Source organism: Mesitornis unicolor, unplaced genomic scaffold (assembly GCF_000695765.1).
Source record: "Mesitornis unicolor isolate BGI_N332 unplaced genomic scaffold, ASM69576v1 scaffold47218, whole genome shotgun sequence".
NCBI lineage: Eukaryota > Metazoa > Chordata > Aves > Mesitornithiformes > Mesitornithidae > Mesitornis > Mesitornis unicolor.
Window position 1 is genome coordinate 13,549 of NW_010204901.1, and position 11,928 is coordinate 25,476.

Here is an 11,928-nt window from a genome sequence, read left to right on the forward strand (position 1 = left end):
AATTGTCTTTGTTTTTAGTGTATCAGGACCCAAGGGGTCACAGGGGAGTAAGAGAAAGTGTCTGTAATTTGTCTCCTCCTTTTCCCACAGGGTACCAGTCTTCTAGTGAGGAAATGAAGCCCTTCCTGGAGTTGGAGACTGCTTGTTCTTTTTTAAGTCTATCCAACATAAAACTCTCTTCTTTTACAATTCCCTTCTACAGGATTGGAAGACATGGCAAAATGTTTTTAACTGTGCCCAGTCTTAGCAGCACAGCTGAAGAAAAATTCATCAAAAAGGGAGAGGTTCTTGGTCCTGATTCTCTCCTGAATTTGGAACCTGAAAATGCTGTTTTCTACGTTGGCGGAGTGCCTCCAGACTTCAAGGTTGGTCAGACAAATAAATATTCTCTGTTCAAAATTAAATAATGGAAACTTATCTTGCTGGGCTCCCCTTTAAACACAGAAATGGTTAATAAATAAAATATCCTTATTTAGTCATTTTGGATCTTAGGACTCCATCTTCTAGACGTGGCAAAAACTACTGTTTTCTCGAGCATATCATGTCATACATTAAGATGATCAGATTCCTTTTAGCTGTCATTCAGGTTTTCTGCAATATAATATCAAGAAAAAAACTTGCTAGCTGTTAAGTAGCATGCGTAAATTAAGGCCTATTAGCACAGCTTCACAAAGTTTGTAGGCTACCAGTTTCGTTCAATGCTAATGAGTTCTCAGTGCTTACAGTTTCTCTGTCAACGAAAATGAAAAGTAATGTATTGTTAATATTATGAAAGTGTGAGAAGCTAGCAATATAGTGATTTGTTTGAATTTAAATCACCATTGATTTAAATCCAGCCTTACAACAGCATGAAGCCTTGCCTGTGCAAAACATGTCTGAAGACTTGTGTAAAACAGTCACTACAGTTTAGTTCCTACTAGTTAGCATGAATTAGCACCTCACTTACCTGCTTCTGTGAACATACCAGGTCCTCCTTCTGTATTTAGAAATTGTTATGAATGATCTTGGCTATGAAAATTGCATGGCTGAATGAAAAAGTACTTAGAAAGACTTTAGAGAATGCTAAATAAGCATGCTTTAAGCTAACTGCAGTAGATGCTAAAAACATCCAACTCCTGTTCCAGAAGCAGCTCTCCTAACAATATAAAAACAAAGATTAACTTCATACATTTATGTATTCCTGAGCTTTTGCGTTGCTGTGACCACCAGATATATGCCATGGTTTGAATTTTAGATTTCTGAGCCCTGGGCATAATTGGACTGGGAATAGGACTGAGGACTGAAAAACAGTTGCACACACCCACAAATGTAATCCAGCAAATGAGCCCTCCATGTCCTTTCCACAGCAGGGCAGCGGAAAAGGAAAAGGAAAAGTGAAGGAAAATGGCAAGAGGAGTGGGAAGAAAAGGATTTATGGAATTACTTGAGAAGTATATGAGTCTCCTCTCCCTTAGGGATTGACACCTCACATTTTCATCTATTAACAAACAGTTTTATTTGCTAAACACTTTTGCCTTTTCTTCCCTGTTACATACTTTATAAATATTAAATGTACCACTCAACCATTAGAAGTCTCGTATTTAACATAATTAAACAGAATAGTAGAAGAAACAAAGGAAAAGTAGAAAACATTATCACTTACCAAATGTATCTGTGCTGCAGATAAGAATTTCATTTTCTCTTACAGCTACACATATTCTGCATTGCTGTATTACCATTATTATTAGATCATAAGGAAAATGGAAATAAGTAGAAGCCAAAGAAAAATTACTGACAGTGATCAGACTCTGATGTATAAGATGTGTTATTAATATCACACTTGTTACACAGGGCAGAGTATTTTAATATTAAAAGAATTATTCACTAGCTCTGTCACCTTTATTCATTTGTATTTTTCCTCTCACCATTGTGGCCATTTAAATTCCATTTGCAGTGACCTTTGTTAAAAGAAGCAGTTTCTGTAACCTGCTAACTGTTCCAAATAGTACCTAGTGAGGATTAGCCACTGGCACAGGCTTTGAATCCAAGTCTCCTGGGTTTAAAAAGCTCCCTCATTTCTTTCTCTTTTGCCACAGTATGAAGTTATTTTTTCTAGCATTAAAGGATGTCTACACATTAGATATGAAATATGTGCTGAGCAAGATCTGTGATTAGTCAAATCTTAACCCTTTAACTCTTTTCCCTTTTTCCAAGTGTGCTCCCTTCAAAACTACAAAATAAGTATTTGTTTGTAGTTGCCTTACCTGGCCTATTATTCTCACTATGAGACCATTTCTGTGCTCCATTTTAACTTACAGCACAATGGCCTTATCATTATAGGACTGCAAAGGCTATCCTAAGGTAGCATCATCCCATTTGTTTCAAAATAGGAAGAGCACAGAGACAAAACTGACCTCAGGCACAAATGCTTTCATGATAACCAAATAAAGAATGTGACCTTTCTCCTTTCCCTTTTTCCTTGCCCTCTGCACAGCTCCCTCCTAGCTTAAACCTGCCCGGTTTCATCGGCTGCCTGGAACTGGCTACCCTGAACGATTATGTGATCAGCCTATACAACTTCAAGCACATCTACAACATCGACACCACCACATCGCCACCTTGTGCCAGGTAGGAGACAGTCCCACCGTCACTCTGCTCCTTTGGTTTGTTGCAAGTGCCAGTCCTGCTGGCTCAATCCTGTTTTAGATTACAAACGTGAAGGTGATACTGAGTTGCCCAGAAGGAACTTGGCCACTTTTAATTCCTAGTTGTGTCAACAGGTTGAACTTATAAACATATATATATAGGAGTTGGATGCGATGATACTTATGGATCCCTTCTTACATGAGATCTTCTATGATTTGCTGCTGTCTCCCTTAACGTCTTACAACCTTGCTCATGCTTTCAAAAGGGAAACTGCCATGTTAGGTGGGGCATGGTGCAGACTCCCTCCTTACCCCCACTGCTTGCCTAGGACAGGACCCCTCCTGAGTCGAATCCTGTTGCTGCAAGCTATACAACCACAGTCAGTTAGCTCCAGTGGGCCTGGGAAACTTGAGTGCAGTCCCACTCTCAGCTAGCAAAGCCAGTATGGAAATTATCTTTCTGTCACTCTCTTAAACCCACAACAGAAATTCCTCAGATAACCCATTCCCAAACTAGGAAATGCAGCCCCTAAAGTAGAAGTGAACAGCAACCGAAGCATTGATTTAGCACAGACATTAGCAGGCATTTCGTTCGTACAATAAGCAGCAACAGTAGAATCTCTCTATACAGAGCAGGAGAGAAACTTGCAGCTCTCACTGGGAAAAAATGCAGGAGGTGTTGGGACAGAGCAGATGATGGCTTCCCACACCATTCCTACAGGGACTGCAAGCTGCTGCTCTGCAGGACAGTGCACATGGGCTGCTCCTGGGCTCCCTGGCATAGCCCATGCTCAGCTAAAGGCTTTGGAGAATTCAAGTGAGTTTCTGCACAAACTTGCAAGATCTTAATAGAAATGTATGTATATCCTTATAATGAGGAGGTGTTGTGGGCCTGCCACTTTACAAGGATGAGCAAAGATTGTTTCTGTCCTCTACATACAACACAGGATAAAAGCATGATCTAATGATGAAGGAGTTAGATATACCTTCAAAGCTACACCTTATTTTTCAGAACAAATTTGAAAGAAAAAGTCATCAGTCTTGCCACTGCCAGGAAGAAGCAGCAGTTCATAACAGTTATTTCAATAAAGTATTTTAATTGTTAAGGCCTTTAAATTTCCCCAAATTAAAATGGGGATGTGCCAAATACTGCTTCCTTGCTTGTTTTTTCAGAGATAAGCTGGCTTTCACTCAGAGCCGGGCTGTGAGCTATTTCTTTGACGGCTCTGGCTATGCTTTGGCAAGAAACATTGAGAGAAGGGGAAGATTCAGCCAGGTGACTCGGTTTGACATAGAAGTTCGAACACCTACAGACAACGGATTGATCCTGCTGATGGTTAATGGAGTAAGTACCAAATCCTGCTGGTACCCTTTATCCATGAGTACCATGAGTTCAACAGTACTTACAATGTCATGAAAAGTCCAAAATTCTTATGTCCTTGCATTTAACTTCTGAAAAGAGGAAATACTTTGTGTTCATCTGGTGCATGTACATGCTGGGAGAGAACTTGAATGTGCTCTGCAAAAGCCCCAGGAAGCCAAGGCCCTGACTTGGACTCTGCTCTCCTCTAGAGACAGTCAGGACTTCAGAATGGTCATACCCCTGTGATGACATCTTGAGAGAGACTCCAGTTAAACCCAGCAGTTGCACCTTTATTTACAAAGTGATAGGAAATTTCTGTGAAGTAACTCCCATAAAGCAGCTGCTTTGTGATAGCTGTCACTTTATAACTGTGTCTCAGGGCATGCTAGAGTTAAATATTTACTAAGTTACTGAAAACAGAAAGTAGCCCAAATAAAAAGGCTTGATCCAAATATCACCAGCTTTTCAGAAGTTTGAGCGTGATGCAAACTCTGTAAGGATTGAAAGAAAGTAGACGCTCTTAAGATATTTTGGACTAAGCAACTGCTGTTAAAAGTTTAACAGCCTCTATTGCAGATCAGTCATTTTTCTTCCACGAAAAAGTGCCCAAAGGTTTGTTGGAGATGTAGGTGCTTTGTGTGTTACAGTGGAAACTGCCATCCTGTTGGATGTTAGCTGTGGAAGACCATGCCTGTTCACAAGCACTCTTTGAAAGACTCTCTAAACTAGCCCATTATTCGGTTCTGCAAAAATAGCTTATAAATAATCTGAATGCAATCCCTGTTTAATTTTCAACTTTAAGCTGTTTAAGACAAACCAAAGCTGCAGCTTCATTTAAAAGTGCAAGATTAAAACCTACTTTAAGTAATGGGTTCTGAGGGTAGACTCATTTGTGTCAGAGACAGCAGTTCTTCGTCTGCAGTAGTTTTTTGAAAATTATTGTTCCTATATTTCTATTAGGCAAGGGAAGAACAGCATGAACACTAGAAGAGACAATGAACATTAGTATTAAAAGCATTAACCCAGATGCGCAGTTGTTGTAAGCTGTCCTATTCTGATTTGGAACAAGACTAATTCTATGGTACAGATCTTCATTTCAAGCACTCCCTGAAGATTTTCTAAAGTACAGCTCCTGTTTATAAAGTTTAGTTCTCCTAGTCACAGAACAGAAACCAAACCATGAAGCAGGGATAGTCATGAAATCCAGAAATCAAATACATAGTAAATAGACGCTACCCATTGCTCAGACTTCAGCAAATACAGCAGTGCTGATCAGGGCTGTAAAAAGATATAATCCTGAGCTATTACAGGTGTCGTGACAGCAGCTGCTAATGCAGATACAGCCAATCTAGCACAACATTGCTTTTACCAGTATAACATCTTTCATTTGGGGCATGTGGTATTACTTTGACAGTAAATAGGTGCACATTAAGAATATTTTGCTGGTAATTAATATTGACGTTACAGTGCTACCAAATATTATTGCTACAGGGAAACAGTTCACCAAGTTTTCAAATAAGTGCTGTTTATCAAACGATTGTGTGTGCATATGTATATATACACATATATTTTATATATAAAATAATCCAGAAACTGTTATAGTTTTGCAAATAAAAGACTTTTTCCCAGCATGTTTTTCACAATGTCAGACACTCTTGTAACATTATTGGTTTTTTAAATTGCTGCAATTATAGTGCTTTTCTGACTGCTGTTTTGTTTTATACAGAGTATGTTCTTCAGCCTAGAGATGCACAATGGTTTCTTGTACCTTCGCTATGACTTTGGCTTCAGCACCGGCCCTGTGCTGCTAGAGGACTCCATGAAGAAGGCTCAGATTAACGATGCTAAATTTCATGAGGTAGACATGTGGTTACAAGCACAGCCCTTTGACCAACTATCCCAGCAGCTCCAAAGCAGCAATAATTTGCTACAACACAATAATTTGGCTCCATAGAGTTTTCTCTAACCCAGTGTAACTGTGACAGTGACAGTAGGAAATCACTCTTAGTGGCTTGCATCTCCTGCCATTTACTTGATGTAAATTCAAAGTCTGATTCCTGACCCACAACTACATCTATAGTTCTGTTCAACCTGTTTAAGCAGAGCACGATTAAGCCTTTTATGCTTTGTAAAGTTGGACTAGATGACCTTTAAGGTCCTTTCCAACCCAAACTATTCTATGATTCTATGATTCTGTGATTTTAAGAAGTATGCCCTAGCTTCTTGATCAATCAAGAAAGCACTCTGAAGTTAATGGAGCTTATTGGTTTGTCACAGTGTCAACTTTAACATGGGGTACTTTCATGTGGATTTATTCATAAGTGAAATATCCTGGGTTTTCAGTCATCAGAGAAATTGTGACATCAAAATAAGCTCCCTGCTAGTAGTTGTTGTCAGCCTCTCCTGATTTACAGACAGCTTTGTTGATAAATGAGAGCAACTTTTCAAAGAAAAAGATGTAAAGATGCAATCAATTCTGCAAAATTACCATGACAACTTACAAAAGATGGCATTTTGGACACTTTTAAGCAGATCTTTTTCTTTTCAGATTTCTATTATATATCACAATTCTAAGAAGATGATCTTGGTAGTAGACAGGCGACATATAAAAAGTGTTGACAATGAAAGAACAGCAATGCCGTTCACTGACATCTACATTGGAGGAGCACCTACTGAGATCTTGCACTCCAGGTTGGTTTACAACTGGGATTCAGTCATTATCTTCACGTAATCACCATATTTAAGTTATGTTGTATGACCTGTATGAAGGGCTTACAATAAAACATTTTTCCAAGCCTCAACACCTTTTATAAAACAACCCCTCAGACACTCTTAAGTGTCTCACTGAGCTCTGAAGTACCAAGGATTAGGCTTGATCCAGCACAGGTAAATTCTGCTGAAACTGGTCTAGTTTTAGTAAGGGTAATAGAAATAGTTGTCATCTTAAAACATAAAGGTGTTTTCAAAGAACACAGTAATACATAGACTTGCTATTCCTCCTTGCTCTGCAAAATGTGAACTTTGTAAAATAGCAATACACTAGCTGAAGGATCAAAACTCTTTACCAACTGTATTTTCGAATCTAAAGACATTTTTCCTACTATGCACTCCAGTTCTGATCTGTCTCTGGTCCTCCCTAGGCCCAAATCAGCTGGTTCGGTGTAGGCATGGGAAGAAAAGAAAAAGTCTCATTTTCACATCATACCATTTGAGAGAAGCCAAGTTTAATCTCAGTAGACTCTGTAACTCTCAGTTCCTGCAGTGGGAATCTGCTGGACCAGGGTCACACTCTGGGAGAGCAGACTGGCTGCTTGAAGAAGGGTGAAGGCTCTTCTGACAGGCAGTATTCATTCCTGGGGTCAGACAGCAAGGCCAGCATTGTCAGAAGGGCTCCAGCTGCTCTTTTAGGTGTCACAATTGCTAACAGAAATACCATCTCTTTAAAATACGCTCTGTGTTTAAAAAAAAAAAAAGGAAGATAGTAAATGTTGCACAATAGTTTCTAGGAATTAGTGGTAAATCTCATTAAACCTTATTTTGTTGTCAGAAGAGCCTGTTGAATCAATAAAATAGACATTACAGATTAAGCTTTTAAGATAGGGACAATCTTTGTGTAAAGGAAAATTATGCCTTTCAATCTCATGTAATTATTTGAACAAAATGGTGGGCAAGGGAGAAACAGAGTATATAATTTATCTGGCCTTTCAAATAGTTCTTTAGAAAGCTCTATCATAAGGGGTTATTAAGAAAACTAGTGGGGTGGAGAGGTGAAAGGCTGAAGCAGATTAAAAAGCAGCTGAGAAAGAGAAAATAGGACATAGTTGTAACTCTTCATTTTTCACAGCATAAAAAGTCTACAGCACATGCCAAAAGGATCCCTCTTAGGGCTGGTATTAAATACATTCATGGTCTAGAAACAAAGGACAGAAGGATGGTGAAAATTACTTTAGTTAATCAAGTCTAGAGAACACTGAAAAAGCCAAGAAAAACCTAGAAAACTAGGCAATTGAGCAGCTCAATGGCAGATGAGACTTGTTCACAAATGTAGGATACAAGATGAATTACATGAATTATGCCCACAGTTTCCTGACTGAATTGTGGTTATTCTGCAAAACACCTGCAAGGTACTGTCAAGGCAGAAAATATAGCACAGCAATAAACAAATTGTATCAGAAAGAATCTATAGGCATTGTAAAAATATGATCATTTATAATATTGAAAAATGTATACAGAAATTATTTAAGCAGAGCTACACTTTGTCTTTGATATTGTACTCAGCTTTGGTTCTCATGATAAAGGTTGACAGCAAAGTACAGTCCAAATGTGGTGACAACATTCCATTTTCATCAGGAGTGTAAATCAGTATTAGGATTATATCATCTACTGATGATGTACTACTATCTCTCTACTACTACTGCTACCTACTGCTCTCAGTTACAATTATGTAAACACACATCAGCAAGCAGAATTCACTCTTATTTCCCTGACCTCTGTTACTACTGTTTGTTAAGAAACAGAGATCCATTCGCTTTGAAAGGCAAGAATGCAGCTTGCTAGTGAAAGCAAGACAGAAAAATTAAATCAGAACTTTTCTAAAAGGATAAAAAATGGAGATAGAAATCTGTTGATTTTCACTACTACTGGGTAGAAATACATTTTAAAACAAGTCTTTTCATTTCAGCAGCTATTTTTATCTTTTTAATGTTACTCTATATGGATCTCCTCTCTGAAGTCTCATATATTTCCCTCCATAATAACTGGTGCATCTTGACTTTTCAAAAGACATAATGTGGTTAATTAGTTGTTTTACATAAAGATGCAGGTATTGGGCACTAGTGGGGCTCATGATTGAGGCTCTTCCAATTTTTTAGAACACCTTGGCAATAAAAGTCTGTTCAGAAAGGCAAGGGTTATCTAACTGCATCTTGTTTGTCATCGTTTTGCAACAGCATTAGCTCACATCTGGCAGGAAGTATCGGCTTTAAAGGTTGCATGAAGGGTTTCCAATTCCAGAAGAAGGATTTCAACTTGTTAGAAGAACCAGGAACCCTGGGAATCAGCTATGGATGCCCAGAGGATTCACTAGTAAGCATAACAATCCCTGAGATAACAACAAAATTTTGGCAATGCGAGCTTCAGTTTTACTCCAAACAATGGAAAGAAAGTCCTCAAGCAAGGAAATGACAATGCATGCATTGACTGGTGGGGTGTGCGTGTGTTAAGTCTGCTGACATACTACCCAATTTTCACCCTGAACTACAGCAAAAGGTGTTGCACTTGATATTCTTACCATATGTGAGATTCCAATGTGAAAGCTGGATCTGAAATATGTTATGTACTGCATTCTGAAAGGAAATCTTCCAATGTAACTTGGTTTTGTCTTAAACATGGAAAATTGTCCTCACATGTATCCTAATACTGAGGTATGAAATGAAAAAGCAACATATTCACCCTTCAAATGAGTTCTCCCCTTAAATCAGGCCAGCTCTTCCTCTGTGAGATGCAAACCAACTGCACCAGCATTAACACTGAGAAAATTGCCATTTCATTTCTGATCCCTTCCATCATTCATCATTTGTCCATTACAATGCAAGGCTGGTAAATCTAAACAGTGTTTGTGGTCTTTGTCCTGTGGCCATGTCTATCCAAAGCCATGCTGCAAACCTGTGAAGATGAAGGAGCTTACCACCTGTAGAACTCATCACACAATCTCCTCCTCTGTCAACAAGGAAGCTAGCTGCAATCTGTCCTACCTTCAGCCCAATTGTACTTCTGAAACTCAAACGCTTATAGATCCCCACGTCCAACCCCTCCACACCCCAGCACTCTGCAGCATGCAAACTAATATATCCCATGTTGGGATGGTGACTCAGTGCCACACAGCTCAGACAGAGACTTGAGCCCTCTCTGCCTTCATGCTCACTAACAGCAGACTTAGGATAAGGCCAAGAATACCAGGAAACTGAGAACAATTTGGCTTACACTGTCTAAAATGGCCACACTTTCTTAAGATTTTCACAGCATGTGAAGGAAAGGCTATATAAATTAGGTTAAGACTCACAGTACTATTTGAAGATTTTATAGAATTGAACTGGCTGCATCTTTAACGAAAGATAAATAGCCTGATTCTTTTTATGATTTGAATGTTTTCTGAGGTTTACTTGTAATTTTGTTTTATTTAATACACAGATGTCCCGCAAAGCATATTTCAATGGAGAGAGCTTCATTGCATCAAGCCAAAAAGAGTCCCTCTTTGGTGAATTTGAAGGAGGCTTTAATTTCCAGACATTGCAGCCCAATGGGCTGCTGTTTTACTATTCTGAAGGAGTGAGTATATATTTCTTTACAGTTTGCTTTATTTTATCCTCACATTGTTTCCCATGAGAATACTAGGGGAATAATACAATTTCCCACTTCATGGTTTCATAATAGAGGAAGCAGTCTGCCATATAGAAACATTCACTGATGACCTCATTTTCACAGTTTGCATTTGATCTACAGATGAAAACCAGCAATGCTTAGACATTAATTTGATGTTGAGAAGAGGACTTGGTCATATGCCTAGAATTAACATGCATCCATTTGTGTTCAATAAAGTCTTTTGGGCAGAAAGGCACAGTGGATCTCGCTGTGCTCAGCAACACTTTAATCCCTATTTGGACCTGTGGGTGCTACCAAAGTACAAATAACATTAAGGGCCTGACATTTTCCAACCAGAGACAATCTCCTAGAAGCAAAGACAAAGTTTATTTGAATTAGTAGAATGGTATTTTGAGCATTGCTGAGTTGACAGAAATCATTCAGAAAGCTGCCTCTATACTCCCAGATGGTACTTAGACCTCCATGTGTGACTGGGAAAAGCTGCACTTGAAACTGGCTCCTTGCAGCTATGGGAAGCCAGGCTGCTCTAAATGTCCCCTGAGAGGTGTGACAAGGGTAGAAATATGGACTTGCACCCCCAAAATGTTGTGTGAGCCAGAGTTATTCCAAGATCCTGCAGGCTCAGACTGACACCTGCAGCAAGCATGAGCTCAGATGACAGAACATTTGCAACCACCCTGAAATGTCTGTTCTGCCATGCTTGCAGAATATCATCAGCAGTGCAGCCTTGTATGACTCCAGTAACCACTCCTGAAATTTTACATTTTACAACCTTAAATTTAAATCAGTAACCATGTCAGTTATCCAGTTCGTTTGCATAAATGAGGCCTTACACACACCACTTCTGGTTTTAACTCAAAAGTTCTAATCCTATGAGGTGCCAAGTTAACAAATTAACAAATGGAGGTTCAGCCATTTAGCACCTGACAGAATGAGCCAGGATGGTTCCTACCAGTGCACGGTGGCACTGCTTGCTCTAATGGAATGGACAGCATTCCTTCTATGCGGCACAGTGATCCCGTATGCCTGACCCAGACAGCAAATCAAATCTCTGACATAAATTGGAGTGAATGAATGGGTCTAATCAGAGAGAATTAGGAAAAGAAAAAAATTTATGTCTTATGACAGCAGGATTCTCGCAGTAACAGCTACTCTATGCAGTACAAGGGGTACCAGAAACATAAATTAAATTGAAACATCATACATCCATGGTAGATGGTAGGAGCTCAGATACCTGAGACATAATCAGCAGCAGAATTCCCAGAATTCAGGCTTAAAAAACCAGCAAGAATATAAATTCTAATGAAATCATGTCCTGTTTTACTTCTCAGTATACCTTTCTGCAAATAAGGCACAAATCACAGAATCACAGAATATTAGGAGTTGGAAGGGACCTTGAAAGATCATCTAGTCCAACCCCCCTGCCAGAGCAGGATCACCTAGACTAGGTCACACAGGAACGTGTCCAGGCAGGTTTTGAATGTCTCCAGAGAAGGAGACTCCACAACCCCTCTGGGCAGCCTGTTCTGGTGCTCCATCACCCTCACAGTAAAAAAGTTT

General features: G+C 39.2%; 1 protein-coding gene across 1 annotated transcript in view; it reads left to right on the forward strand.

Annotated features, from left to right (window-relative positions):
• Positions 1-10,335, forward strand: part of LOC104545930 (laminin subunit alpha-4-like) — a gene marked incomplete at both ends in the record, with an annotated part of 23,415 nt that extends 13,080 nt beyond the window's left edge. Inside the window, 7 exons of the mRNA XM_010191189.1 lie at positions 203-365; positions 2,474-2,607; positions 3,798-3,969; positions 5,714-5,845; positions 6,536-6,678; positions 8,937-9,072; positions 10,177-10,335. Of these exons, the coding sequence (XP_010189491.1) occupies positions 203-365; positions 2,474-2,607; positions 3,798-3,969; positions 5,714-5,845; positions 6,536-6,678; positions 8,937-9,072; positions 10,177-10,335 (1,039 nt within the window). The remainder of the gene's footprint in view (positions 1-202; positions 366-2,473; positions 2,608-3,797; positions 3,970-5,713; positions 5,846-6,535; positions 6,679-8,936; positions 9,073-10,176) is intronic.
• Positions 10,336-11,928: the final 1,593 nt, after the last annotated feature.